Raw genomic sequence first — 24,430 nt, 5'->3', positions numbered from 1 at the left:
TAAAGTCACGTAGAATGGAAATAATAAAAAAATAAAAACAAAACATAATAAAATAATTCTCACGACGTTTCGGCCACAACGCAAGCAGCCGTCCTCAGGTGTATAACAGGTCTGTCGAGAAGACAGAGTCTGAATGCTCATTCATGAATGCTCATTCAGACTCTTCATGAATGCTCATTCAGACTCTGTCTTCTCGACAGACCTGTTCTACACCTGAGGACGGCTGCTTGCGTTGTGGCCGAAACGTCGTGAGAATTATTGTATTATGTTATGTTTTTATTGTTTTATTATTTCCATTCTACGTGACTTTACCGAAAGAACCAAGAAGATGAATCCCTGCAGTCACGAAAGCTTTAAATCGAAAAATATTTCTCTCACACTTTAAAGAACTGAAGGAAACTCAAAGACCTCGTGTGCTCTCTGCTGGCGTGCATGAGCATAGCAGGCTGATATGCAGTACTTGGTACACTACACACCTATTAGTGGCTTCGTGTGGCCACTGCTCTCCATGGTTGCAGCAAAAGTGATTGTAGTTTAAATTGGTGATGTTTGTTTTGCATCCCATTATGCTGTGCCGAGTAGTCCTTCCAACGTGGAGGCCCTAGAATGCGTGGCAAAGGGGCCGTCCATAAATGACGTCACGCACCTAGGGGGGGTCAGAGCTTTGTGACGTCATATTTGAGGGGGGGTCTGACTTTTTGTGACGCCGTGTGACTGGGGGGGGTGGTCAAAAATCGTCCAAAATCGCGTGACGTCATTTATGGACGGCCCCAAAGGGCTATTTGAACTTTGCATTTTCTTCCACAGCCGGAGTCCATCGCGTGTTCAGCTTTCATGATTAAATTCCTGTACTGGTGCCAAACTAAAAACGGATTATTTTCTTTCAACTTGATTGCCAATCGAGTTGGTGTGAGTAACCACACACAAACTCATTACGCGTTTGGTGTGGAGCAATGTAACTAAAACCACGCGGAGCATTATATGGGGGGGGAGATAATTAAATCATTTCTCCACGCAAATAAAACGTGTTTTAGTCCATCAGCCATATTTTCAATGGAATACTGCCAAGAATGTTTTTTGGTGGTAACTCAGCAAGCAAACAAACTGTGGACTGGTGTTTGGCTTTTTGGAGGCGTCTCATCATCAGAATCAGAATATGTATTTATACTGGAGGAATCCGATGAGCCATAAAGCTCTTTTTCACAGATGTCCAGGTCATCAGAAGGAGAGTTATTAAACATTTGCTGCCGGATTACCAGTCTGACACTGCTGATGAGACCCAGAAGGTCAAACGCCAGTCCAGAGTTTTTCTTGCTTAAAACCAGATGCTGCCGTATTATATCGATGTGAAAGTGAGAGAAAAAACACTTAAATAATTGTTGAAGTTTTGATTTAAAGCTTTCGTGACTGCAGGGATTCATATTCTTGGTTCGTTGCAGTCGAAACGTCGTGAGAATATTTTTAATGTTTTTATTATTTTATTATTTCCCTTCTACGTGACTTTACCGAAAGAACCAAGAATATAATTATTGAAGTGTTTTTTTGGGTTGTTTGAACAATAAGCAGGAATTGCTTCAATGCCGTGACACGTGTTCTGGGCACGTGACCCGCCGTCGCCGTGGCGACCGTCGCGTGAGTTGCTAGACGACCGTCTCGTGAGTTGCTAGGCGACCGTCGCGTGAGTTGCTGGGCGACCGTCGCATGAGGTTGCTGGGCGACCGTCGCGTGAGTTGCTAGGCGACCGTCGCGTGAGTTGCTAGGCGACTGTTGCGTGGTAGAGACGGCAACCCCTTCCTCTCGCCACGCGGCGCTGTGATTGGGCGTTGAGAAATCCCCGCCGTCTAGCCAATAGGAGACGGCGTTTCATGTGGGGCGTGGCTCCCGCCAGCCAATCACCAGCGCCGTAGCGGACCCCGCGCAACCGCCGACAGAACGCGGCGATTGCCGAGTGGACATTTAAATGTCCGCGTTACCTTGAAGCTAAATAAATTGTTATTTTTGTTTTTAAACAAATACAGCCTTTTAACAGTTTGCGACGATGGTAATCGCTACCGTTAAGACGTTTTAAACCAACATTTAGCCTGATTAAAATATGTATCGTGTGTGTGCCTGTTGTGAATTTCACCCGGCGTCAATACGTTATCGTGTCGTGTGGTATTGAGATTACTGTCCTGTATATTTTATATATATTCCGGTCACTGCATTTTATAAGTTGTATCGTATTATGTGTGTTGTATAAACATGAATGTAGTGTGGTGCACGATGCCATGGATAGTGTAATAAGAGTACTGGACCACCAGAGGACAGTGCAGACATCCATTGCTGGGCTGTACTTCTATGCTCCCGCGCCTTCAACATTCACTGACCAGAGTGGTGAAGTATGGTCAAATAAGCCCCAAGACCCGCACGGCTGTGGGTTGTCAACCAGCCCAGCAGTGGATGAATGAGGGCTGTACCATGAGTCTACTAACAGCGATATTTTAACGTCTCATTATGTTTTACTTTGTTTCAGCGGTGTACCAGCCTTATCGCATTTCCTTTCAAAATATAACTGTTTAGTTGCACTTATATCATCTGTATACAGCGGTTTAAATTATATTTTTATACATTTTCCCTGTGGATATATCAGTTTTCATTAACTTAGCAATATAGAATGACTCGTTTTTTTAGCTGGTTTTGCAACAAAAGTTGAAAAAACAGCAAAATTAGTATTTTAACATCTAATACATTTTGAATAGAATCGATTGTTCTCTTTATAACTGATAAAAAATATATATTGTCATTTTATACTTAAGCTTTGTTGCGGTTCTTTTTCACACTATACAAATTTTCGCATACCAAAGCCGCACACAATGGTATTCTCTTATAATAATCATCAATTCACAGGGCCTTTATTCTGCAATTTGTAGCAGTTGAATAACCTTGTTAATTCCCCTTTATTGAGTTGGAATGAACCCTGGGAACAGTAGCTCATTGGTTAGCACACTGACCACGAGGCTATCTTAACATCAAATAAACGAAGTTTACACAATCTCATGTGTTTTTGAATGGAATATATCTGGCTTCGTTGTGAGTGCAGAACGACGACGCAGTTGTGACCGAGAAAAAGGACTTATCCAAGACAGAGATTGTCCTCTCAGTTTCTCAAGTGGAGTCCCTTGCCACACTCACTCTGGAGGAGGTGCAGACGTAAGCAGCCACGCTTTTGTCAACTATTTCAGTATAATATAAGAATATTTTGACCCTTTCTGGCAATAAAACAGGTGTTAAGATCTAGATTTGAAGTTTTCGTGACTGCAAGGGTCCATACTCTTTGGTTTTTTCGGTAAAGTCACGTAGGTAAAAAAAGTAAATAAATTAAATTAAATCACGACGTCACAGCAAAAATTTTGCTTTGACGGTTCCACCTGAAGACGGAAGCTTGTGTTGTCTCCAAAACGTGATTTAATTGAATTTTTTTTTTCCTACGTGACTTTACCGAAAAAACCAAAGAGTATAGGTGTTAAGATGTTAAAACACCAAACAGAAACCTTTTGCAAGGAATCATGTCTGCATTAACCAAAAGAAAAACATGCTATGGTAATATATGTATTGTATTTGAAACTGATTGGTTCACACCAGAGACAGCTTTATTTAGAGCCTTGTCTCAAACAGTGTTAGACCAGAGGACGCCAAAAGTCGAAAAGCACAAAGACAATGCCACTATGAGGACATTGAGAGCTCGGGGCAATAAAACAGGTGTTAAGATGTTAAAACACCAAACAGAAACATTTTGCTGTTCGCCTTTTGGCATCCTCTGGTCTAACACCGTTTGAGACTCGGCTCTAATTAAAGCTGTATCTGGTGTGGACCAATCAGTTTAAAAAACAATGCATATATTTTCATAGCATGATTTTGTTTGCAACTATATGAGGCCCACTTCATACATTGGTGCATGGGCAAATTCTTCCACTTTTTTTTAAATAATAGAGACTTGCATCAGTTTGCTTTTATGCCATGTGTTAATGAAAATGTGCCTTTCCACTACATTAATTGCTCCATTGGAAGAATACAATGCGTGTACATACGGTACTTTATGATGTATTTGTAAGAGAGGGTTTTGCTTTGACATGTTTGGCCAGATTTAAAGGAAACGAGAATGTTTGGAAAAATCCCCTAAATACATTGAGTAACCCTTAGGAAGGTATGATGACATTTGTGATTCAACAGAGAACCCATGTGTCCATATCAGTGTGATCCACCAATGCCACCACTAGATCTCAAGTTGTAATTGTTAAAATTTTATATGAATGCCACTGCATGGCCGGGTCGATGTTTTGTATTGGCTTGAAATGCATTTCCCCCCCTTATGTGTCGTGACATGTTAATAACTATAGCACTTTAAAGCTCATGATATTTCCAATGGCAGGGCAATGAGATGACCTGTAAAAGACAAAGCCACTTATTGACCGACCTATTCATGCAGATGATGAGCATCGTTTCCTCCTCGATGTGTTAGTTCTCCTCGATGCGTTCCAGTTTTGCTACTGCGTAGGTTTCTTGCAATTGTGCTGCATAGCTCTGATGTGTTTTCCGGTTGAATTCAAATCCAGTTCCTGAAGAAGCTCCCAGCATTTGGAGCAAAACATCGGATAACATGCCAAACAATGCAGGACTCTCCTGAAAAACAGTCCCGAGATTAGCTAAAAGTAAAACTAATAAAATATGTGTCACAAAGAAGTTATCGTGATTTGCATTTATTGAACTGAGAAACTCTGCAGGCATCTGGTGGAGATGCTGCACCTGTGTGAGCACAAGACGTCCCTGCGCGAGGCGGCATTGCTGGATGTGTACGTGTCGGCCTATCGCTGGGCTCGTGAACACGGATTCTCATCGCAGCAGATCCTCTACGTTGTCACCCTCTTGCACACTCTGCTGCAGAACATAGAAGGTGAAGAGGGGTATGGTAGAACTATGTCCACTCGTTGATCTCATCAGCAGCAGCAGCTATGTTTTATCCACTGTGGCATGAAGGCCTCCCCAAGCTGCCATACATTTCATGGCCCTACGATATAATTACCTGGACATGAGCTGCATTTATGCAGCATACCAAATAACTCGGGTATCTGGCAACACTGCAGAGCTTCCCTCGGTGAACTTGTATTACTTGCCTTAATATGAACCAGCTTCTCAGGTGGAGTGAGTGTTGATGGTCTTGGCTTGGTCACAGGCTTTCATAATTATTGCATTAACACCTTGACTCCTTCAAATGCCCACATGCCATTGCTTTCAGCACTGTAGATTTTCATAACATCTTGAAGTGTTTTGTAGGGGAGCCAAAATAAATACATTCACATCACAATTCAAATGTAAATTATCGTGGCTGCAGATGGAAGTATTTGGTTTCACACAACAGTGTGGTAGAATGATTACTATATGCTGAATCTCTCGTCATAAGCTTTGGCGGATTGCAATCGCACCAACTTTCAGATTTTTTGCCTTTCAGACTCATTAGAATAGACGTGGCTCATTGAGTTAGTCACTGTCTTCTCTAGCAGATGCTAGGGATATAACAATTCACCCAACGATTTTATGAATTGTCACGATTCAGGGTCGTGATTCAGTTCAAGAGACAATATACAGACAGTCCCCGGGTTGCGGAAGACCCGACTTACAAAAATCCGACCTTATGGAAATGCTTCCATAAATCATGTCAAAAAAATGCATTACGCGGAAATGTTTGCGTTAGTTACATAAGCCCAAGTAGTGCAGCACGGTGAGGTTGCAGATGAAGTATGTGGAGCGAGGCGTAAGGCCGGCAGCCGTACACCTCACTCGAGCTTGACTAGGATTAAGGTAAATGGAATTTATATTAATTCTAGATTTGAAGTTTTCGTGACTGCAAGGATTCATACTTTGGTTTTTTCGGTAAAGTCACGTAGTTAAAAATAAATAAATGAAAAAACAACTAAATTAAATCACGACGTTTCGGAGGCAACACAAGCTTCCGTCTTCAGGTGGAACCGTTACAGCCAAATTCACTGTAATAAGTGGGAATTTATCTTGATTTTGGGGGAAAATTGTTCAGTTTTCGACATACGGAAAAGTCGGGTTACGGATTGTTCTCGGGAAGTTAACCCTTCCATAACCCGGGGGCTGTCTGTACGTGATCCCATCGCATACAACATGATTTAAAAAATGTTGGGTTCTTTAAGGTAATTGCATACATGTGTCATATATTAATTAATGCCAAATGTTCAAACATCATATGATGCTGCCATTTAGTGGGATGTGTTTAACAGCCTGTTATTTCCACTCAAAATACGTTAAGCATTCAGTATAGGCATTTTTTCACTAAAACTATTATGCATTCTACCTTCCGAAAATAACCTGCGTTGTCGAGTTCAGAAGAATCTGGACAGAGTGACAAGGCTGTACACAATGTACTCCCTTGTTTGCTGTTGTATTTGTTTGCCTTCGCAACAAAAATAACAAGAACAAAATAAGAAAAGAAAAACATTTCATTGCTCATGTCTATCAAATTTTAACAGACACACATTTTTATTTTGTGTGTGATGCTGTAGTGTCAAAATTTGATTTAAAAAAATACTAACAGTGATTTGACGGAATTTAGAATACTTGTGGTGACACCTCATATTTGGCTACAATTGTTGTCCTGTATATGGTCACAGAAGTGTGTAGCGTCGCTGCAATGTTAATGCAGCATGACTGGTTGTAGTCGCTATGGTAATTTGATGCTCACAAGTGTAATTTCCAACTAATGATGTTCATCATAATGATCATCCGGTCATCTGACATTAAAACACACTGTGGCTTTGTTTGTGCAGTTCAAACAAAAGATTGATGTCATAAGCCACAAGCTAATTGTGACGAAAATAATGTGATGTGAGCAGTCGGAACACCCAACGCACCACACCCCAATATGTACATTGCGTGCAGTGTGTATGTTATTTACTTTGGAAGTTTTAAACATTTTTAAACAGGAGAGGATGTCTCATTGCAGAGAGGCGAATGAAGCTCGTGGAAAATTTGAAGGCTTGTTCACTGCAGCTGGTGGGAGTTGGCTGTGATGACTTGGCGTGTCTCAGCCTGGAGCAAGGAAAGCTCGTTCTCGGTTACCTAACCACCAGGTACATTGTTTTTTTGCATGAACAATCCAACATTGTTTACGTAATTACATATAATATTGATTGTTGCCTTCATTTATATAATATGTTTACACATACGCAAAAACATACATTAAACACTTTTGGCCAATATTCTCCCTATTCGTGGTGATTTGTTACAGAATACTGTGGAGTGAATAATGCATTTTTTTCTGTTCATAGCATTTGCTGCCCACTTGCAAATACAAATATTCATTGTGTGCTACTGTGTGACAAGTCTTTTCCAGCACTACAGACTCTATGAATTTGTCTTCACACAGCCACAAGATGTGGTTTTCATTGACTCGCAAGTGAGTACGATGGCAGAAAACCATTATTGCTGTTGTTTTTCTCATCGTTAACCATTGTCTACTTTAGTGTTTGTCTCTTCCTTCTGAGTTTGTTGAATGCTGAAACAGGCGTTCAGGACTGTGTTATTACTGTTGTACATACGTGTAATCGTAATATCACCCACATGCCAACATTTGTGAAACCTACTGGACAACTGTGAAAAAGAGCTTTATAGCTCATCGGATTCCTCCTGCAGTACAAATAAATATTCTGATTCTGACGTGCTCACATTGAACTTTTGTGACGTTTTTCCCCCGGTAATTTTAATTTGATTGATTGCCATGTTCCAGGGTTATGATCTTATTTTTTAAAAATATTCTTTTTTTTCTCTCACATATTTACCGTGACATATTTTCTGTGTGCACAAAATGGCACGAAAACTCCTCTTATTTGTGAATTTTTCATACAGAAACGTGAACGTCACCACGAACCAAACTTATGTTGCTAGGATGTGCTTTTCCACAACAGAATTATCTTGAAAATGCACCTTACGTTGGCATTTGGGTAATATAAACAGACACAAATGCACACTGCCTCACACGTGGGTATAAATATGGCATGTCATTCAGCAATGGTGGTGAATGAATAATAATAATTATTGTCCTTTTTCTTATATAAGTATCCTTGCTTGTGTAATAATGTCCACAAGCTTTACTCTTGGTTTTTATTTCAAAGTTACAGTCACATTTATAACCCTCGGACAACTACCACTATTGTCTAGTTATGCAACACACTTTATTACACTTTTTTTTATTACAAAACATTCGTAATTTTTTTAATTTTTCAGGTCATTTGGGCTTTGCATTTTATTTTTTTCCAAATTCTAAGGTGCTTTTCATTATTATTAAACAAAGTGTTGATAATTCCCGAAGATGCATTCATCCTCATTATTTAATAACATTAAGGGGGAGAGGGGGAAATCGTTGTTACACACTGTTTTACTTCATCCAACTATGAACTTGCTCCTACGCTTTGTGGTAATCGTGACTCAGTTTCAACTGTAAGGCAATGATTCTCTATAAGTATACATATTAAGTTGTAAATATTTAGATACGTTGTTAAATGAAAGGCTAAATGCATTATGTTGATAACGTGTACAGAAAACAAAAATCTGTCTTGTTCAAATATTACGTCTACTCTATATGCTGGTAGAGAGAGGTACACGGACAGTTGAGAGTGCTGGTAAGGGAGTAGTATCGCAGTGTTCTTCATTCTCGCCGATAAGACAGCACATTTGAACCGCTTTTCGGGTTTGACAGCAGCACGATGATGATGGGTGGTGGGGGGCGGTGTTGTTTTCACTTTTGTGTGTTGTCCGGGGGGGGCGCCAGTGACCCGCGGGCCTTTCAATGAAGAACATTTTGGGGAACGTGATGAACAAAAGTTGGGCACCACTGCTCTGGAGAGTAATGTATTTGCGCTGCTATTCCACGCGTGCCACAGGCGTCTTTGATAAGACAGGAGTAAACCCACACATTGCTTCACCACATGCGGTCAACCCCCATCACCTAACCATATTAAAGATAACACATTTTTCAAATGCGACAATAAGCATTTGCCGTAAGATGACTACCGCCTTATATGACCCTGTGCTTATCGTAAAAAAGTAGCCTGTATACCAGGGAAAAACGTTGAATGTGCAGTAAGTATAGCCGTGCGTGGTTGAAAACTAAAACTGCCACATTAAGGAAATATCATCGTACATTTCATAGCATGGGGATAACATTACAGTACATAGTATAGCGATGAATGTGTGCGCTCAAAATTCACGTGGGGGGGGGAACGGAGGGGGAGAGGGCTGGGGAGCAGAAACTACAGTGATGGTGAATGGTGGTAGTGTTTATGGAAATTCTTTTAGATCGGCTAGGTTTTCAGTGGTTGAATTATTGTCCAGATGTCAGCACAAGAAGACCACGCATCAGACTAATAAGCCTGTGTTGAATTTAATATACGAAACAGAGCATGTGCGTATGGCTGTTTATATAATACGAACAGTCCAACATAAACTCTGAGCTTTCTTCCTCCAACTGATCTCGTTTATTCCATGATATATTTTACTTGTGTTGTTTTTTTGGACCTTTAGCACGTATACATTGCAGCGGCTGGTCACAGTTTTTTTTATGTTATGTTGTAATTGGCACCACGTTCGGTTCTGTTTTATACTGCCAGCTGATTTTAAACAGGCGTTCTCATGTTCAATAGTATGGTCCATTTGGATATGTTTCTTATTAAATTATTGTACAGCATGTTAGAAGGTTACAAGTTAAACCTATTTAATACATTTATCCATGTTGATGATAACAGTATTTTGTATTTTAATAAATGTAATTTCACCAAAGTTTCCATAGCTTTGGCAATGGCACTTCGATGTTGCATAAGCTTTGTAAAGTATTGACGTATCCTGCAATACCATTTGTACAATTTGTTTGCTCAAAATCTATGCAAATCCATATTTGGCTAAAACTGGAAAAGCAGGTACTGTATGTCGAAGTCACATTAGACCTGTTTACATTTCAGATTGAAAGGAAACCAACCGACCATGTTGAAAAACTTGTAAAGTTTGAGGGTGACTTCATGAACATTTGTAAGAGTATATTAGAGTGTTGAATGGTGTATTTTGTAATTAGTCAGTGGAGCTAAAATGTGGCGCTCGCATGTACGTTGAATTTCTTTCGCACCATACGTATCCAGCCGTGCTAATCTGCCTCCTGTCATTGTGGTGAATGAACACAAATTTAGGTGTTTGGCTCCTGTATACTCAAGATGGTACCCACATCTCCCATACAGAGGACGTATTTGATCAGAACGAGATATCACCCGCTTCTAAGTGAAGGAATTAATTCCTACGGTCGAATTTTAAAGTGTGCTTTCCACGTAGCCGATTTGCACAACGTAGGTTCAACAATTCAACGCCTCTGCTGTGCACCTCTGCTCCAGTGGCGATTTTGAGATATGCTTGTTTCTCAGTTGGTTCTGATGCAGACTTTAAATACTGCTGGTGTTTCTTACTCGCGTAAATTACAACTGTAAAGATTACACGGTGAACATTTTTTTAAAAAGTTGTTTCCGTGTACTATAATGGTTGACGAGTGATGATCGCAGCTTCAACGGCAGGTGGAGTCGGTGCACCTAATGGCGTTGAAGATTTTCCCAATTGTAATTTATACTCCAGCTTTCGTTTCCCTCGGTTAATAAATAAGGCCAGTTATTAATACATGACGTCCGTAACGTGCTACACTGTACTGCAGTTCATTTTGTTGCCCTGTTTTTCACGCATCATTTTGAAAAGCTAACATTAACATTTGACCACCTGGATTCTTATTATCGTTCTAAAAAGGTAAAATGTTTATTCGGTCGTAGAAGCGATCCATACATCAGTTTTGCAATATATGCAGCCAATTCTAAATAACCATGTATGGTTGTACTGTAATTTTTAATTAACAATTTTTAGTTCTCTATGGAAAATGATGCGATTACGCTGCTAAGTGTGCGGACTTGAACCGTTCTGTGTGCATTGACAAAGTTGTTATGCTCCAGGGTTTTTTTTTTAATATCTGACACATGTGCATCTACTCTTTACCATACGACTAAAATCACATTCCGTAGTCGGTTTCAAGTGTACAAGTCTGTGCAGGCATGCTGAACACTGCTACAATACAATAACCATTTGGATGTTGCATAGCATTTAAATGCAACCACATCGCAACACACTTTATAGAACAGTGGGTCATATGATATAGCGCTAGAAAGGCAGTCAGGTAAAATAATAAAAGGAAAATATTGAGCTTGCACTTGAACAGGGGTTTGCGATTCAACAGCATGGATGTGTGGTTGAAGGAAAATGGTTAGAAAGTTAAGAATCGAGATATTGCAATTAAACACAAGTCATTAAAATATTCATTCATCGCTCATGCATACCCACATAGAACATTGGTGTCATATACTGTAGTACATTGGGCTAGGATATTTCAAATTCGTAGGACATTCACTCTTGCAAATGAGACTATCCTGGTCTCTGAGTTCTATCCTGGTGAAACGAAACAAACTGGAACTTGAAATTTAATCAAGTAGAGTACTGTCATGTTGACATGAAACACATCGTCATCAGGCTTTATTATCCATATCTTTTGATTAAAAGTCATACGAATTAAAATGATTGAGTAACACATCATGAATATTGCAATAAACAGTCAAACTCTGTTTTATCTGTGACCCAATTATCCGGGAATTCGTTTATCCGGTGTGGGCAAACTCAGTCTTCTTTTCTAAATATCCGGAAGGCGTGGTAATCCACATTTTCTGGGTCCAGACCACAGTTAAACGAAGTTATCCAGGCAAATACTTCTAATTATCTGGCGCCGGAAACCACGGATAAATGAAGTTATTCAGAAAATTCTTCCAAATATCCGGAGTTATTCGAGGTCACGCCCCCCCAGATAAACAAGTTAATCCCCGATCGGGACGTCAGATATTTGGAACTGGAGTACCCTTCCCCACAATCACCCTGGATAAAGAGTTTGACTGAACATTTAACATGCCAATACATAAATATCTCCAATAGTCACACCTCAAGGTCTCCACTAGATGTCACACTCAAAATCAACAAAGCAACATTGGACTTGCCATGTTATTCTATATCACTATCATTTGACAGATCCAGTCTATCACACCTTAACGGGTACTTTTCACTGACTGGAGTATACACGAATTGTTAGTTATAAATGGTATATATATATTTGCTTTATAATTTCTAAATAAACTAAGTATTCGTTTTTCAGCTCTGATTTTTTTGGGTATACAGTATTACCTTGTTATTCGCGAGGGGTACGGATAATGATATATTTTTTTTATGAATTACCTTAGATACGTAAATAAGCCTTCTATCTCATCACTTTATCTCATCACATTCTCTCTCATCACTTTCTCGCATCACATTCTCTGTCATCACTTTGTCATAACCTTCGCTTGATGCAGTCACGTAGCGTTCCAGATGCAATTCACAGAATGCCAAAATGACGTATAGAAAGTTCATGAATAACGAGGGAATGCTGTATTCCTAACGGTGTTCTTGCCGCGTTTATTCGTGTCTGCTGTTGATACATTTGCAGATTGAGGTGGAGTTGTTGGAGATCAACCAGAAACCCTTCCCACTGCCACTGGAAGAGGGCATTGATGCGGACATATACGAACGCTACATGTGTCCCCGAGCTGAGTTAACGGAGGTCAGACACCAGCAGTCATTCACCCATCTATCTCAGCCAATCATTCTACACTTGACAGTCATAGTCAGCTAATGTACATGCTTGTAATGTAGCAATTTGTAGGGATCAAATGTTGAATCGTACAGAGACTGTATAAGACACCCCACCTAAGGGGTGATGAGGGATCTGTAGGAGGCACGTGTGTACTGTATGTTGAACTTCTAACCGTGCTAATCGGAAGGAGACTATGAATTTGCTTGAACTTTTAATGTGGTCCTCTCTTCACACGCAAAAGTACTTGGCCAAATATCCCACGCTCAAATTTGCACTCAAATCTGACACATCATATTCGGTATGAAGAAAGGGTATGTAGACTTGGGCAAGACAGTCCCTATAAGGGATGACGCCAAATTGGACAGGACTAGATCAATGGACAAGACTAATGATGGAATAATACCCCTGAGGGGACAAACACCATAGAAATAAGTGAAATGAACTGCACCACTATATGACCATGAGGGATAGTGATGGTGTGGGGAACAGTGACACAGAAACGAACTTTTAATTCCATCCCACGCTTTGCTATCGTAATCTTCAGTCGTGGTCTATCCTCTGCTGGATGAAGGCCTCTACTAGTGATCACCATCTCTTACGGTTTTGGAATGCAACAATCCATCCAGATTAATTTCCTTGATGGACTCTCCTGTATTTTCCCTCTTTTGGCTGCCATTCTTTTATTAGTCTGCAGCACACTCATCTCTGCTGGCAACGTGTTCTGCCCAAGCCCACTTTACTTTTCTTAGCAGTCAATATGTTGTATATTAATTATATATGGTCTCTAATACTTCAGTTCATCTTCCCGTCTCTCAGTATAATTTCAAGCATGCACCACTCCACGCTTCTTTTTGTGCATCTCGAAACTCTTGTTCCTATTTCTTTGTCAATGTCATTGTTCATTTTCCATGTTAAAAGAAAATATGTTGCATTCTTGCAAGGGGGATCTAATTATATATATTTTAAAATTAGGAATGCCCTGCAGTCTGGCCAAGTGGCTCCAACAGTGCTCGGGAAAGTTGTGAGTTAAATTCCTCCTTGGCAGTCAACTTGGCCCATCATCTCTTTGGGCGCAAACATGTTGAGTACCAGAATATAGGAAGTCACCGGTGATTGTTATGTAAATAGACTGACTCCCACCATGTGAATGTGGAATTTCCATCACTGACTTAGGGCCACCATTGTAAAGAGACATTGCCCAATTTCTAGTTTGATTTCGCATCATAAAAGGGTTTGGCAGATTGAATCCACCACACCTTGAATCACTTCACCACAACTTGTCAATACTGTGTGATAATTATTAAAGTGCCAATCTGCCGAAAAGTAAAAAGCTTATCGTGTGCTTTAATCATTGGCCAAGTTTGCAATTGTGCAGATGCTGCATTAAACTGCCGTGATCATTTGTTTTATACATAGAGTTTACATTATGCCTACCGAGGTGATAAATGAACCAATACCAACTGAGAGATTTTCCCCTCCCCTTAACCAAACCCCTAGAAGGCAAACAAGTTCAAATATACAGTACACAATTTACTTTGACAAAGTGTCAAAGTACAAAGGTATATCTGAATGCTGTGACGAATCAAGAAGGGCAATAAATAATGAAGGCTTAGGCAAGGGGGAAGCAGATAGAGTATTTATACAAGTGTGTGCAAACATGTAATGTATAACAAGGATAAAAAAAGATTGTTAAACGATATCATATTAAAAAAGGAACACTTGTTTTTGAACCAGAAACCCACATTACCAGTTTTATCATTGGGACACCTGTGCTGCCATTTAAGGAAAATAGATTTCGTATTTAAATTCAGCAATCGAATTGTTTTTTTACGTAATATCAAAGTACAAATGTATTTCTGGATTCGGCAAAAATATTGCAGGAATTAAATAAATAGCTACTTCGCAGGGAAAAGCAGAGACAGCGTTTGCACAATTATGAACTAACCCCTGATGAAACTCTTCTCTACGTGTTCAGCTGCAAGATGTGGGCGTTCCTCAGCAGCATCATGTGATGTTCGAAGTTTAAAATGAGTCATACATTTTGTGTTTTTGTTTTTATCTTTGTTACCGATTATTAAAATCATTCCCTGTTATTCCCGTGTTGCTCCACCGTTTTGAATAAACTACAGTAATTATAATCTCCCAACTGCAATTATCCCTTTTTACAAGATTTTCACTACGATCCCCATGATCACCCTTTCACCATACCTGTCAACAACCTATTATCAGTCTCTACCATATTACAGACCAATTCAGACCTTATCGGTCACCCCGTGCCCTTATAAATCTCAACGTTCAACCTACAAAGTCCCACCACAAGGGAGAAACACAAACAAATAGACACTTTTTTTTGCCCGTATTGAAACGGCTGTGCTTCCACTCAAACACACGTTTGCTGTTTCCAGGCTCAAATGTCCACTGAGTAGAACTCGTCTCAGTTGGTTGCCTTGAGCCAGTGATAAAAAAAACCCACATTCCTATGGATGGGTCCATGGTGCCATACGACAACCATGTTAACGCCTGACAAAGTGGTCCTGGTTGGGTCTATAGTGCCCTCTGCTGCTGCACCAGTGAAATCGGTGACACAACGCAAAGCAGGACATTGCATTTGGCAGGACCCTTGGGAGGACATTACAGGGGGAAACGGAAGGGTTGAAAACCTCCCACTCACACTCAAACCTCCTGAGAGTGTACTGCCTCCTAGAAAGTAATGCTGAAGCAGATGACCTCATAGTCAAAGCTCGAGCATTACACATGTGCATCTAATCAGTGCACTCGGTAGGGTCATGCATTTTTAGCCTTTATCTACTTTTTTCAACTTTAAAATATTTCTACCGTTATATTGTGGGGTTTATGCTTTAACCGATTTGTTTTTCTGAGTATGGACACAATCGTCAGCCATGAACTCTCCACCGCTGGTTGAGGGCCTCCCCAATCGGTCACCATCTCTCATGGCCAAGTGATTTAAGAAGCCATTTAGTACCTGCACATGAGCTGATTTCATTGTTTCATCTCCGCGTTGTATATAATCTCTGACGTATTCCCTCGGTTGGCTGGCCACTCTGTCATTAGTCTTGACCACTGGCCATTGTCCCTTTTCGCGACGTAGCCTGGTCAATCCCACTCGCTTCCGCCTGAGGCATTTTTATATCTCTAAGTTGTAATCTATCCATTCCTCTCGGTGAGCACCCCTCAATATTTACTGTATATTTCTCTATTTTTTTCTGTATATCAGTGTCCATGTCTTTTTTATCCTTATATTATAGCGAGTAATATGCACTGATTAGGATATTTCTCTTTTAGGCACAGTGTTATGTTGCTTTTCATTATTAAGTTCAGTTTGGCAACAGCGCTCCAACCTCATAATTTAATCTGTCCCTCCGACAGATATCTCACATTTTTTGTAGCAAATAATCTATACTTTTGTCTGTTTCATTTGTCTATTTCATATTTATTGTTTGTTCCACTTTGCAGACTTATACCGTTTCCTGGACGGTAATACGTTCCCATTGGTTGTTGTGATGACAATGGTATCCGAATATCTGATATTGTTAGTATTTTCTCTATTTTTAAGCCGTTGTTTCTCAATCCAGTCTCCAGAAACAATTAATGTTGTAATGTTGCTGTAAATAAGTTCTCCCAAAGCTCGTCTGACTATTAATAACATGCATTTTTATACTTTGGTCGTGCAATCTCAGTGTAACTTCCATTTTCATATTTTTTTATTATAAAACGTTGTTTTATTTAGGTTGTGGATTTTGAGACCCATGGATCACTGCATCAATTTCCACAGTGTAAATGCCTTTTCATATTCTACAAAGGCTAGGCATAAAGGTATTTGATATCCATCAGTAGTATTCTTTCCAAATCTGATATGTCTGTGGTCTGTAGTAGAAGGCCCTTTCCTAAATAGTATGGCATGCTCATGTGTTTTGTTCATCTCTAAATTATGTTATTCTGTTTCCAGTGATATTGAACAGGTTTTTACGAAATAACATTATTTTACTTATTAACTTTAATGTGTTCAGTTTGCATTTGTGTATAGTTTCCCAAAAATCTGTAGGTACATTCGAATGAAAACGATTATATATTACGTCTGTTAAAAGTGTGACCCCCAATGTACTTTCATTGGTTTGTTGCACCGAGTTTTACTCACATTTTGCTGTCCCCGGTCACTGCTGAGAAATATTTTATGCTAAAGTATAATCCGTATATTTCATATTTAGAATTATTGTAGTTATATATAACACTAGTTATATATAAAAGTATAATCCGTATCTTCTTGGTTCTTTCGGTAAAGTCACGTAGAAGGGAAGTAATAAAATAATAAAAATAAAACATAATAAAATAATTCTCACGACGGTTCGGCCACAACACAAGTAGCCGTCCTCAGGTGACGGCTACAAGTAGCCGTCCTCAGGTGACGGCTACTTGTGTTGTGGCCGAAACGTCGTGAGAATTATTTTATTATGTTTTATTTTTATTATTTTATTACTTCCCTTCTACGTGACTTTACCGAAAGAACCAAGAAGATGAATCCCTGCAGTCACGAAAGCTTTAAATCGAAATATAATCCGTATATTTAATATTTAAAATTATTGTAGTTATATATAACACTAAATATTCCTTTAAACTCTGATCTTTAGACTATTTAAATAAAATGTTCAAGCGAAACACAAATGATAGAATTCACGTATAAAAGGTCTCTGTTTTAATACATAGATTACCTCATTTTTATAATCATAAAATTGTACATTCAAACTCTACAATGCGTTAGTTATCCTTGACTGTATATATATTTGTTTTTTCTTGTGTAATAATAGTTGGCATTGGAATGTGGCCTAACCACTACCAAAAAGGACAGAGTAAATACGGAGCATAACAAGCCTCCTTAATCTGCTCCATTCTACAGCTTATGAGATAAGAACTCAATATAGGAATACTGTATAGGTTTAGTTTGCGGCTCTGACGTAGACGCAATAGAATTATGGACACAAACATGTTCAGAGCTGCTTTAAATGTTAAACACTTTGGCAACTGACAATTTTGGCTGTTCCTTTTTTTCTGGTTGAACTGGATTTAACAATAAAATGTTGTAACGCTGATTTGATTGTCTAGAATAAAGCTTTAGGTCAGTGCTGCATTGAGAGTTACACGGCTGGAAGAAAACAAACTATACCACCAGCCAACGACCCCCTTATGTTTGCTCTACAAAGCACAATGGGAGGGTTTTGCTTGTAGATTGAAGCTCTCAATAGGAATCTAACACATATATACCATAGCCGGTGGTCTGAATGATTGCATCATGCAGCAACAATGATTAGATATTTGATGATGACATCAATGATACCAAAAGTTGTGTATTGCTATTTAAGTTATTTTCATGAAAATAATTTCCTCGGGAATTATGCTAAAAAGTCAGTGTCTTAAACGATTTTCCACACTTCTTGGCGTGAAAATTGGTTTGTAATTGCAAGAGTCAATATAATATTACGTGAATATTAAGTTGTACACTAAATTCCAAAAGCACTCCATTGATTTGGCAAATACAGTTGATATTAGCTAAGAAATAAATGAAAAATACTCCTCGTTGGCCAATGAACATTTCCACGATGTAGATACATTCCAGAAGATGCATGAATGATAATACCTTAACGCTGTACATGTTTACTTTTATTGCTTAAGCAACGATTATAAATATACCATTAACCTTACAGGAATGTAATTTTAGTCAACTAAAATGATTGAGTACTGTAACATCTCGCTGTGTATTCCATTTACGTGGAATGACCTTACCAGTACTGTATTTGCATATCATTGTTCACTCTTCTTCCTGAAACCCATCATTTGTTTAAAAAATGTTTATATATATAATTAAATGAGCAATAAGGCTCGATCAAAACGTATAAAGTATTTATGTTAATGGCCAAGAGAATGTACATGCTATATTTATATACTCTGCACAGAGTATATGCTATGTCAGATATGTATACATCATCCAATAGCATGATATTTAAGTGATGAGTATCAATATTGCATGATATCCATTTTGTATGAAAGTTTCATACGGTATACTATATGTGTGAAGCATGTTGCCAAACATATTTTGGAAAAGTAGATATTTTGATACACTGCCCTGTCTCTACGATGTGGAATTTCCACAAATGTTTAAGGGGTGTGAATTGCACGTCAGATATTTATACATCATCCAATATGTTATTTCGGTGATGAATTTAGACAAAGATGGTGTACACAGCTTGGCCTAAATTCCGAGGAACTGTGGCAACATCGTTTACCAAGCTTACCAGACATGGTACATTGACTGCATTGTGACGTCTGTGCCCGATGTTGACATTGCCTCGGAGGTATCTTTCCTGCTGGCTGATATGAATATTGCTCGAACCTGTAATATCTGGTAGAATGCAGAGGAGCCCATCGTGGAAGAGGCCGAGGAGGAAGAGAGAATGGCTGACCCCCTCGCCGATTACCCGAGTGGCGATGACCCCCTCCGTGGTCACACATTGGCAGAGGTCAGAACAACCCTGGAGGAGGTGGCCGCCGAGATGATCGGTGAACTTCAGGTGGGTTTCCAACCGCACGATTCAAAATATTACTACACCCATATATTCATCTTCTTGGTTCTTTCGGTAAAGTCACGTAGAAGGGAAGTAATAAAATGATAAAAATAAAACATAATAAAATAATAGATTTTATATAATATATAATATATTATTTTTATTATTTTATTACTTCCCTTCTACGTGACTTTACCGAAAGAACCAAGAAGATGAATCCCTGCAGTCACGAAAGCTTTAAATCGAAAAATTCACCCATATATTCTTTATATTCACTTGTAATATACAGTTCAACCCTATTTAACCCTTTCCCGTTCTGACACGACTGCAAGTTGCGGGGTGGGTGTCCCGTTCACCACTCAATCGGCTCGGTGTCAATTTTATTTGGAGAGGCGTAGCGCCGTTATTTTTAAAGGCATTTTACTCACCACAGAGAACCGTAGTGACACGACCGCACTCTATGATAGCTGGCACCAAACTGTGCCGCACGGCCTCCCGCATGGCCGTGTGGGTGCCTCGATACCGATAAAGTTATTTTATTTTATTGTTTCTGATGACGTACATGCACACGTACGTCATCGGAATGGGAAAGAGTTAATAATATTCACCAAGCAATCTGTCCCCTGCTGTTGTGAGCAATCAAGCAGCCTTTAAATCCCATTTACAGCCCTTAAACATTCGTGTAAATTCCACATCGCGGAGGCAGGGCCCAGTGTATCCATACAATTGTGACCATGTAACTTCCCACAAAGTGCTACCTTTTTTTACTTAACTCAGAAGGTTGATAGATTGAGTTGCCCCCCCCCCCCACTTAGATTTGAACTCTCAACTCAACGATTGTCAGTGAAACATTCTAGCCACAGTGCCAGCCGTGCAGATTTGTAATCATTGAATCATTGCCATGATCGGTCAGGGTCCATCCACTTTTGGATGAAGGCCTCCCCGAGCCACTGCCACATCTCACGCCAACTAGCACCTGCACATTAACTTATTTCATTCTTCCGTCTCCTTGTTTGATGTCTTCTCGGTCACGTTTCATTCCTTGACTGCCACTGCGATATCATTTTTTCTGATAATAATGATTATTTGTCAGTCCTGCAATCTAATAATCCACTTTGCACCGGCAGATGTACTGATTTCATAGCTCCATATTCCTCCATGGATGTCCTTTCAGATGCGTTTCATCCCTTAGTTGCAACTCCATTGTTAATGTGATTATAGCAAACATGGTTATGCACTGTATTTTTTTAATAATAAATGTGTGTACTGTACTAAACAATGACACAAATGATCAGCAAAGATTTTGTAATGTATTGTACCGTATATGGATATTCTGTAAGGCAAGAATATTTTTTTTTGCAAAGGGAAGTATTTGCATGCTAACATTCACTTCCGTTCTCTTCATTATTGTTTGCTTCATACTATTGTACCTTCACAGTACCTTTAAAACGAACACCGATTATTTTCTTCCACTCCTGTCTGTCTTGATCAAAACTAGGCATAAGGAACCATGATAAATTGTTGTACCAACTGTTTTCATACCGTAGAGTATTTTCTAAATAACATTATTAAGTGTAAAATACACTATGTTTAAATGTTTATATCCAGTATCCAGTAAAATTTCATTCAAGCATAATCATGAACTGAAATGCAGTTTTCATAATAACACTTTATTGGTATTGTGTTCAAGTTGTTGGCAGACCAGTGTATTGAAAAAAACTTTACTTTTTTAAAGATTATTTTACGTCGTCGGTGTAAAACATTTGACTATGCTGCAGAGTATTGAGGCGTGTACAGTGCAGCTAATCATTTCTGAGTGAAAACCCCTGGGTTGTTTGACCTCTTCAAGTGTATTAAACATTGCAAGTTGATTAACCTGTAATATAAAGACTTGTGTGGTGGATTATTTAACAGTAATTATGGATATTTGATCCACTCTAAATTTAATATTGTAGATTAGCACAAATACTGGCATATGGCTGGCTTTATGCATCTCATGTGCAGCTCACGGTGCTATGTGACACCGGGATAACAATAGTAGTCGTCGTAAACAAATAATTTGTAGATTGACATTTGAAAATATAGAAATTAGTTGGGAGTGTATATTTATGACAGCGTTGAAATACGATAGCAGCAAGCATCAATGCGAAGCACTTAGTTGCAAAGAACTGAAAATACTCCATCTAAGTAAGAAGGTAATGAATCATAGTTTATTGGTAATAACTTCGTTGGCACACAATAATGTCATCAATTCACCTGCTTAATTCCCTCCTGCTGAAGTTGCAGAAGTAAATGACATTATGCACAGTTGAAATTTCAATAGATTGAATCAACTTGAACGCACGCGATTCGTTTTACCTCTAATCAAAGTGAATAATTATTGGCCTTACAACTCTTACCGAGAGTGATATAATGCAGAAGCCTTTTTGCGTGTGACATTTCAAGAAAGAAGGTTTCCAGATTCACTCAACAATGTGGAGCGGTTGAGTGAGGCCACATTTATCTCCAGTAGCCTGATGATCAGCGTGGCAAATGAATGCCATTTCTCATTGCGTGGAAACATTTCTGCTTGTTCATGAACTACATCGGAGCTGTCTGATATGGAAAAGGACAAAGAGACAATTGTAAACATTTGGGGTTGTGGGAGCTCCACACACAACTTGTATTGTTTCCATACATCCAGATGCTCAGTAGAATTTGTGATACAATTTCAGCTGAGCCACAAGTGTTTGGTGTCATATTACTGCCAACAACATGCATGGCCAGGGTATTTGAGCTTAGGATTGAAACTCAGACCTCAAATTGAAATTGTAAATATGCAGTTTATTCCATTTACAGACTTAAAACTGTTGTTGTTATCTTAATGGTACTTTTTAGGGAGATTGTGAATAAAGCAAAGCATGTTAATGTACAACATTTGTAGGTTGAGATTGTAAGATGGTGGTGGGGTGTAACGACTGTTTGGAGGGCGGCAGGGGAATGGAATTTAGACCAGAATTAGACATTGTGTAGGGCTGTTACGGGAGGGCTGTAAGTGCATACGATCCAATGGGTAACAAACACAGTGGGCGGAGTTACGGGAGTACACGGGGGGGGTGCCCGCAGCGACGTCCGCATCAGGCAGCCTGGGGGGTTGTGATCCTGTTGGGGGGTATAAAGGGGGAGGACAAAGAGAGCTCGGGGCTCAGTCTGGGAACGAAGGAGGAAGAGTGAAGATCCTCTAGCTAGAGCCCTGGACTCCCCTCGACGCCGCCCTTGTCAGGGCTGCAGAGGAGCGAGCCAGAGGCGTGGTTCCGTGAACCAGGGTTAGACCCTGGGACTCCGGAGACCGTAGCCCGACTCACCAGTGTCGGGCCAGTTAGCCTCCCCTAGCTCGTTAGAGGAGGACTTGGGGATAGGTGAGATTAGCTAGGGGGTATCCCCAGTTATCCGGGTGAGGGGGCCGCTACCCCCTCTAGTGTTGTCCTGTACCGATAAGCTGAAAATAAATATACGTGTGCCTCAACCTGGGTGTCCAGCGTCTTCACCGGTACTTCATCTGGTGTCAGAAGTACTACGGACATGGAAACACGTCAGACAGCTCGAGCCAGAGTACCGGAGGAGGACACTGCTGAAGTCGTTGAGCCCGAGGCGGCTCACCAAGACATGGCGCAGCCGGGGGCCGACGCCTTCCTACCGGGGCATCGGCATGAAGAGGGGCCGCAGCCAGACGCGCTACGGCTGGCTCACGAGAGACTGGCGGAGCTACTGTACGCCGCTGCCGCCACGCTGGAAAACATCACGCGGCTGGGGGCTGGTGGTCCACCACGGGGCGAGGGGAGTCGTCAACCTGAGCGCCTTCCCGCCATTTCTGAAAACTCAAACTTTGAATTTCCCGCCATCGTCACGGCAGCTGCGGAGGGCGTGGCCGGGCTCAACCTTGGGTCCGACACCGCTCTCGCTGGGACAGCTGCGTCATCTCCAGCGGAGGGAGCGTCATCACATCCGCGACAGGCGATTCCATCTGCCATTCGCGCCGACGCACAGCCGAGTCCCGGGGATAGCAGCCTACAGACGTCCAAGGCGAACGCTGCGCTACAACAACGGCTGCCTCCGCTGAAAGAATTTGTTGGTGCAGAGGGCGACTGGGGCGGCTTCCAGCGACGCTTCATCGCCCACCAAGAAATGGCAAGGTGGTCCGACGATGAAGCCCTCTGCGCGCTGCCGGCGCTCCTCGACGCAGACGCGCTCGCCGCCCTCACATCGGCGCCGAAAGAGAAGCGGTCTACTCTGCCGAAAGCACTACAGCTGCTGGCCGGGGTCTATGGACCTTCAGCGGAATGCAGAGAGCGGTTCTACGAGCGCAAGCGGGGTGAGAAGGAGTCGCCCCTGGCATACAGGACGAGCCTCCTAGCGCTGGCTAAGACGGCTTTTCCCCGTATGGACGACGATGGCGTGGACGCGATGGTCACGGAGAAAATACTCCTCCTGGCAGACGACCTGGACATCGCTGTCGTCGCACAGGAGGACGCCGAGATGACCTCTCTTCAGGCGGCGCGCCTCCTTCACGCCAACCTTCTGTCCCTGCGGCGGAAAGCCAGCAGGGCATCGGCAGGGCGTGCGGTGGCTGCAGCCACCCTTCCGACGGAGGAGCTCTTCGCCGTCGACCATCGACGGCAACAGGCGCAAGAAGTACGGTCGGCCCGGGACGGGTCAAGCCGTTTCAACCGCCCGTCGTCTCCACCGGGGCTCCCGCGGTGTTTCAACTGCGGCGTCCGGGGCCACGTCGCCTCGGGGTGCCGCTCTCCTCGACAGCGCGGGACGACGGCTCGACGGGACGCCGGGCCTCCTCCTCCCAAGCTCCAGCAACATGACCCGGCGAGTCGCGGCACCACACATGTTTGGCCAAAGCACCTACCCGTTGCACGCTCTCGCACCACAACAAACGGGGGGCCGATGTCGCGTTGCGTGGGGCCAACGCGGATCACTGCGGGGACTCAAATCGAGCCCAAACAGTGGTCCGTGTTGGCCCATCGCGTGGTAGCCGCGTCGTCAGGGTCGTCGGCCGTAGTCGGACACATTGACGGGGTAGAAGTACGCATCTTGGTCGATACGGGGGCATCGG

The 24,430-nt window shown here is 41.2% G+C and overlaps 1 protein-coding gene across 2 annotated transcripts in view; it reads left to right on the top strand.

Moving 5' to 3' along the window:
• The first annotated feature begins 1,890 nt into the window (after window positions 1–1,890).
• Window positions 1,891–24,430, top strand: part of CABCOCO1 (ciliary associated calcium binding coiled-coil 1) — a 32,621-nt gene continuing 10,081 nt past the window's right edge. For both annotated transcript variants that reach the window (XM_078593246.1, XM_078593247.1), the window contains exons 1-7: window positions 1,891–2,041; window positions 3,080–3,189; window positions 4,761–4,930; window positions 7,004–7,130; window positions 7,384–7,456; window positions 12,605–12,718; window positions 19,171–19,332. In XM_078593246.1, the coding sequence (XP_078449372.1) occupies window positions 2,039–2,041; window positions 3,080–3,189; window positions 4,761–4,930; window positions 7,004–7,130; window positions 7,384–7,456; window positions 12,605–12,718; window positions 19,171–19,332 (759 nt within the window). In that variant the 5' untranslated portion in view covers window positions 1,891–2,038. The remainder of the gene's footprint in view (window positions 2,042–3,079; window positions 3,190–4,760; window positions 4,931–7,003; window positions 7,131–7,383; window positions 7,457–12,604; window positions 12,719–19,170; window positions 19,333–24,430) is intronic.

Source organism: Lampetra planeri, chromosome 4, assembly GCF_965212315.1.
Source record: "Lampetra planeri chromosome 4, kcLamPlan1.2.h2, whole genome shotgun sequence".
Classification (NCBI taxonomy): domain Eukaryota; kingdom Metazoa; phylum Chordata; class Hyperoartia; order Petromyzontiformes; family Petromyzontidae; genus Lampetra; species Lampetra planeri.
The sequence above is the reverse complement of the archived record's forward strand: the minus strand, read 5'-3'. Positions and strand labels throughout refer to the sequence as shown.